The following is a 6,847-nucleotide window of genomic DNA, read 5'->3' as shown; positions in this document are numbered from 1 at the left end:
GACAGAGACAGAGACAGAGACAGAGACAGAGACAGAGACAGAGAAAAGGGTGCCTGGAAGTTACATCATCTCAGGCTGGATTCTTAAACACAAGGATCCATACATAGTTGTACTGCATGCATATACAGTGGAAGGAGCCTTGGGAGAGGTTCCCGGGACCTAGATGGCAATGAATTCCGTCTCTGTCACTCACTTGCTGTGTGCCTTTGGGTAGATCGCTTTCCCTCTCTTGGTCTCCTTAATTAACCAGAGTCACGTACCCTACAGAAAATAAATTTCGTCACTGGGTAAAGCGAAGTGCTCAACAAGCCTACGTATGCTCGGCAGTGGGCAGGGGGGGCACCGTACAAACACGTGGAGAGCGCCGGAGAGTCCCCAGGGTGCGCACTGCGATAGGGTGTCTGCCCCGCCCCTGCCCTCGGCTCCGCCTATCGCGTTCAAGCTCAGTCCCTGATGGACGGGGCAGGGGGGTGGGGGGAAGAGGCAGAGAGAGGGAGCTGGCTACAGCGTTGCTTCGGCAACGCGACGCACAGGCGGGAGAGGGACGCGGTGGTCGTTTTAAGGCAGGCGGGGGCGGGGTACTCCAGAAGTCCGGGAAGCAATGCAATGTCCAAACCGAAGGTAAGAAAAGGGCAAACCAGCAGCAAAGTTGCCGTCCTCCCCGAGGACGAAGACAAAGCTGTCGGAGGACCACGGACGCCAACCTCGGCCGGGAGTGGGGGACGGAGGATAGCTCCTCCTAGATTGCGCATGTTTCTGAACGCCCCAGTGAGGGAAGGGAATCGTAGGGCAAGAGACTACAAGTTCCGGCATGCATTGAGCCGCTAAGGCAGTCCTGGACGGGAAGAAGGGAAACAGGCTATTTTCTAATGGCTGTGAAAGTGTCCTTCACCGAAAGGGGGCGGAACTTACGGTGTTACCTTTACTCCCATGCTTCCATCACTTTCTAGGAACCTTTTTGCCATCCTTCCCCTTTGCATCCGGGCTGCCAAGTCAAAGGTGTGCCGTGGATGCGGCCTGTGTAGCCAGGGATCCAGGCCACGTGGGGAAGTGGGTGTTAAGGGCCAAAGAAGTTGTCAGCTCCATCTCTTATAAGATCATCCTTGAATTTACCTCCAGCCTCCCTGATTGGTCCCATTTCTGTTCCTGAGCTGTCCAAAGCTTAGGCCCAAGTCTTGCTATGTAGACTTACATATCGGACCTGGATGGAGCCCTAAGGATTTGTTTAATCTAATTGTTTCACTTATTTTTTAAATCTGTTCTTTTTTTAAAAATGATATTCTATTCATGCCTTTTGTTTTTATATCACAATAATGTGCATTTTTCTTTATTAGTAGTGAGATTACTAGACCTGAGCAGTTATTCCGTCTCAGTTTCAAGTCCAAAACCCACCATGGGCCCCAGTCTTAGGCACCCTGGCTTCTCAGGGATATTATGCCTGGCTGTCTTGCTGTACCATCCCACTCGCAATCCTGACTCCAAGGGTACCATGGTTCAAGCATACACCCTACCCAGACCCATTTGAACTGAAGGGATAAAAGAGAAGGAACAGGGAAAGGATGACCCTTCTGCTTCTTGCATCTTCAGTATGGGTGAACTGGCATCTTCACTATTTGGACTCTTTAGAGTTTCCACAGCAGTTGATGGGAAAGAGCCTAGCAGAAAAATTGGTAAGGGATGCAGGCATTCAGGTTACCTAAGTTGGACACGCTCAGACCAGACCAGGTTATAGTAATTTGTAGTATTCTTGCAGTTCTTTTTAAAACTGTTCATATTTTTTGACAACTTATTTTTGAGGGAATAATTCTTGGTCTTATATTTGGATTTCATGTTTTCAATATTTTTTGTATAAAGATATTTTCCCAGTTGACAGTTTCCCCTTCTGTGCTAGCTTTCTTGATTTTGTTTGTGTGAAACATTTTAAATTTTATATAATTAAAATTGTGACTTTTTTTTTATGATCACTTCTGGGAAAAGTACCTCCTTCCATTCTTCTCTGATATTTAAAAAATGATGTGACCATTTATATTTAAATTGGGTATCCTTTTGAAACTTATTATAAAAATTTTTTTAAACAAAGAAATGTATTGTGGTATATAGTGTAAGATGCAGGTCTATAAGCCTATTTTCTGTCAAACTGTTTTTCAGGTTTCCTAGTAGTTCTTGGAAGCAGCTAGGTATTACAGTGCAGAGAGTGCTTGGCCTGGAGTCAGGAAGACTCATCTTCCTGATTTCAAATCTGGCCTCAAAAAGTTATTAGTTGGGGCAGCTAGGTGGTGCAGTGGCTAGAGCACCGGCCCTGGAGTCAGGAGCACCTGAGTTCAAATCCGGCCTCAGACACTTAACACTTACTAGCTGTGTGACCCTGGGTAAGTCACTTAACCCCAATTGCCTCACCAAAAAGAGAGAGAGAGAGAGAGGAAAAAGTTATTAGTTGTATGACCCTGGGCAAGTTACTCAACCCTGTTTGCTTCAGTTTCCTCATCTATAAAATGAACTAGAGAAGGAAATTACTATATATATACATATGTAAGTGTGTATATAAATATGCATACATATACAAAGATGTATGTATATATGTGTATGTTTATACACACACACACACACACACACACATATATATATATATATATATGTCATAGACATAACCTATATCAGATTGCCTGCTGTCTAGGGGAGGGGGGAGGGAGGGGAGGGAGGGAGAAAAATCTGAAATTGTAAAGCTTGTATAAACAAAAGTTGAGAACTATCTTTACATGTAACGGAAAAAATAAAATACCTTATACATTAAAAATAAATAAATAAATAAATATATATATATATATATATATATATCTCCCCCAAGGCTCTGTCCTGAATTCTCTTCTCTTTCTACACCTATGCTATTGATGTTCGTATCTATTTCCATGGGTTCAATTATCATGGGTATGTAGATGATATAAACAGCCTTAGTGTCTCCAGAGCCCAAGACCCACATCACTAACTGTTGCTCAAACCCAACATATCCAGACTAGAACTCATTACCTTTCTCCTCAAAACTTTCTTCTTAACTTCCCTATTTCTACTGATAATACCATAATCCTTCCAGTCACTTAAATTTGCAATTTAGAAGTCATTCTCAACCTTCACTCTCCCTTACCTCTCATAAACAGCTGCCAAATCCTGTCAGTCCCTACAGTATCTCTTGAGCCCATGACCCCCTCTCCATTCATTTTACCTCCATCTTCTTACCTACTTCAGGCCTCAAGTCATTCTCTTCTCCATTGCATTCTCTACATAGCTCCAGAAGTGATATTCTGATAGGACATGTCTGCCCCAACCACTGCCTAGTTTAGAAAGCTCCAGCAGCTCCCCGTTGTCTGTCTTTGGTATTTCAGTCCCCTATCTGACTTCAGCTCACCTGCACTTTGCTTCCTCATTCATGCTCTGCATTGTACCCAAATTGGCCTCTTTGCTGTTCCCTCTGCATTTCAGTGCCTTTCTCCATGCCTGAAAAGCCTTCCTTCCTCACTTCTAATTTGTATAATTCCTAGCTTCCTTTTAAAGTTTGACTTAGGAGGGGACAGCTAGGTGGCGCAGTGGATGAAGCACCAGTCCTGGATTCAGGAGGACATGAGTTCAAGTCTGGCCTCAGACATTTGACATTTACTAGCTGTGTGACCTTGGACAAGTTACTTAACCCTCATTGCTCCACAAAAATAAAAAAAATTATTTAAAAAAGTTTAGCTTAGGAGCCACCTCCTACTGGAGGCTTTTCCTGATCCCTCAACTACTAGCCCCCCCCCCACACACAAACAATTACTTTCTATTTTATTGTGTATATTATGTGTTATTATGTGTATTATGTGTTATTATTGTGTATATTATGTGGTTTCACTGACAGAATGTCCTTGAGGACAGGGGCTGTCTTGTTTTTGTATCCACAGTGCCTGGCACACAGGAGGTAATTTAAGGAATGCTTATTGATTGGTTTGATTGGGTTTGTCTAACCCTGGGGTTTCTGTAATTTCTCCATTTTAAAGAGGAGAAATTGAGGCACAAAGATAGGAAGAGTCTTGTCCGAGGTTTTGCCACCTGGTGTTGGTTTGCGATCCAAGAACAACGTGGTCCCATATCTCTGCAGATACAGAGACCAGCCTCACAAACCAGCCCTACTCCTTGCCCTTTGTCTGGTAATAGTCTGATCTTTGGTAGAATATGCCCTTCAGTACAAGACCTCAAGCAGTTCCTGCTGCCTTGACCTCCTGCCGGGTGGCATTGCTGCTGATCCCCTTCCTTCTTTTTTTTTAATTCTAGAATCAGTGTTCTAAGGGCCATGGCACACCAAAGGCGAAAGAGCGGTGAGTGGCCTGACTTTGGAGGAAGACAAGAAGTCAAGCACTTTGGTCGTCCAGTTCCAAGGCCAGAAGCAGTTACATAAAGCACCTCCATTTCCACCATCTCCTCTGGGAGGGTCAGCAGTAGTGGCTTTGTGGCCCTTATTTTATTTTATTTTTTTGGTGGGTCAATGAGGGTTAAGTGACTTGCCCAGGGTCACACAGCCAGTAAGTGTCAGGTGTCTGGGGCCAAATTTGAACTCAGGTCCTCCTGAATCTAGGGCTGGTACTTTATCTACCGTGCCATCTAGCTGCCCTGTGGCCCTTATTTTATAATTGAGAAGGGGAGGCTGTTCACCCTGAGGTCACTCACCAGGCTAGAGAGCTGGGTGACTAGAAGGGCAAAATGTTTTTTTTATTTTGTAATTATTCCAAAGCCATTCCAGCTGAGCATTGGCGGAAAGAACATTGGCTGTGCAGTGAAAGCACTTGGGTTCAGATCCTGGCTGTTCCCTTATTATCTATGTGACTTTGGGCAACTAGCTTAACGGCTCTGGGCTTCAGAGTCCTCATTTGTAAAAATGAGGTGGTCAGACAACTAGATGACCTCTAAGGGTTCTTCTAGCTATAAACTTGTCATACATTCCATTTCCCAACTAGGGCCTCATTTTTTTTTTCTGTATGTAAAATGAGGGGATTGGACTAGATATTGTGGAAGTTCCCTTTTAAGCCCTTAGTCTGAGATCCTTAAGTGGGTGTGAGAAACGTTGCTGTGTGTTTTAATTGATTAGCAACACCAAACTCTCTTCCCTTATGTTCTCTCTTCATAATTTGTTTGTTTTCCCCCTATATAGTCTAGTTATTCACCCCTAATTTTAAAAAAATTCAGGATCTAAGCTCGGGGTCTTGGGATTCCAAATTCTGAAGATAGAAGGGAGTTAGAAGAAAGGTTGGAAGACTGTGGGGGAGGCAAGGGACAGGAGCCTCAGTGAAGACAGAGCTTTCTGTTCATATCCAACTTCCCTTGGAAAGCTGTTGACTTTCTGAGATTTTTGATGTGGGTTTGCCTCTTAGGGACCAGAAAGTATGTATCCGATTCAAGTGCTCGGTCATGAATACTCTTACAGACGTCCTCCGCCACAGGCCTGGATGGGTGGAAGTGAAGGAGTAAGACAGCCCTTCCCTCACTTCTCTGCTCTGAGTGTTTCCTGCTAGATTTTGGGCTCCCACTTTTCACTTGGTTAAGGAGAGGAGGGGGTAGCTCTTGACTATTCACTCATTGGGACTCACCGTGAAGAAGGCAATCCGCTGGAACCAAACTGTGCTCATGGGTCTTTTTTGTCCTGGCCCCCTGGATGACCTCAAGTACAGTCCCTAGTTTAGAGGGTGAACTGCTTGGGGGGAAGAGCCTAGATACTGTAACTTCTTTTCCAAATCACCAAGGGTTTTCCTATTGAAATGGGATAGGAAAAGCCAAGGGCTCACCTCCCTATTGTTCTCTACCTCCCATCTCTGCTGCCCCCACCCAAGCCAAAAGAGAATCTGGACAGGAAATCTTAGCCCTGTCTCCCTAGGGAGCAGCAAAGACTCTCCAAGTTGCTTCTTTGTACCCCATGGAACTAACTCCTTTGAATATAGGTCTGGGTGCTCACTCATCTGATCACTCATTCATTTGTGAGACCTTTTCACTGAATTCTAGAATATTTTTCTTTTCCTGTTTGCTCTCCCATTGTTGAGGATTGGGGGTCAAGGTTTCCTTTTCCAGCTAATTCTCCATCATTTGTACTAATGCATGAATAAGGAGGCAGTGTTCTGAAGTGGATAGAGGACTGGATTTGGAGTGAGAGGATCTGTATTTGAATCCTGGAAAAGTCAAGGCCTAAATCCAGTCCCCCCTATTCCTTATCCAGAGGGGTTTTCTCTGCATCCACTGACCTTCAGGTATCCTTCTCTGGGCCCCAGACCCCCACCCCTCCAGTAATCAGAGGGTAGGAAAGTGAGGCCTTGGCTTTTCTCCATCCACTCTCAAGTGTAGTGATTAGAGTCCTTCAGGGTCCCTTAGTGGCCAAAGCTTGTGTTCCCTACAGTGAGGGGGAATGGGATTTCTACTGGTGTGATGTCAGCTGGCTTCGAGAGAACTTCGACCATACCTATATGGATGAACATGTCCGAATCAGCCACTTCCGAAATCACTATGAGGTAAAGCATTTGGGGGGGGGGCTAGAGAGGCTTAATTGATACCCCATGATAGAATATAGGTCCCTCTTGGAAGGATTAGTGTTGTCCTGGTCTGGGGCAGTCTCCTCTTCCCAGCTTGTTGGGTTCCTGGACTATCCAGACTGAAGGGAATTGCTTTTTTCAGGCAGCAATAGAAACTGAGCGTGGGCACAGGGCCTAGCAGCATAGGCCTTGGCCCGGCCCATAGGCACAGGGGTTCAGGTGGACTTGGGATGGGGGAGGCTGGAGGTGAGGGACATGGGTTAGATGCAAGGCTCCCAGGCAGGAAAGGGTACTGACTGACCCCATTCCTA

At 45.1% G+C, this 6,847-nt stretch overlaps 1 protein-coding gene across 3 annotated transcripts in view; it reads left to right on the top strand.

The window, feature by feature from the left end:
• Nucleotides 1–497: 497 nt before the first annotated feature.
• The window catches only part of TTLL9 (tubulin tyrosine ligase like 9), a 44,510-nt gene continuing 38,160 nt past the window's right edge, over nt 498–6,847 (top strand). For 2 of the 3 annotated variants that reach the window (XM_043980718.1, XM_043980717.1), the window contains exons 1-4: nt 498–621; nt 4,297–4,340; nt 5,391–5,483; nt 6,404–6,515. In XM_043980718.1, the coding sequence (XP_043836653.1) occupies nt 607–621; nt 4,297–4,340; nt 5,391–5,483; nt 6,404–6,515 (264 nt within the window). In that variant the 5' untranslated portion in view covers nt 498–606. The remainder of the gene's footprint in view (nt 622–4,296; nt 4,341–5,390; nt 5,484–6,403; nt 6,516–6,847) is intronic. The other variant, XM_043980720.1, reaches the window with a different exon arrangement.

This window comes from Dromiciops gliroides, chromosome 2, assembly GCF_019393635.1.
Source record: "Dromiciops gliroides isolate mDroGli1 chromosome 2, mDroGli1.pri, whole genome shotgun sequence".
In the NCBI taxonomy this organism is placed as follows: domain Eukaryota; kingdom Metazoa; phylum Chordata; class Mammalia; order Microbiotheria; family Microbiotheriidae; genus Dromiciops; species Dromiciops gliroides.
This window is presented reverse-complemented; position numbering and strand designations above follow the sequence as displayed.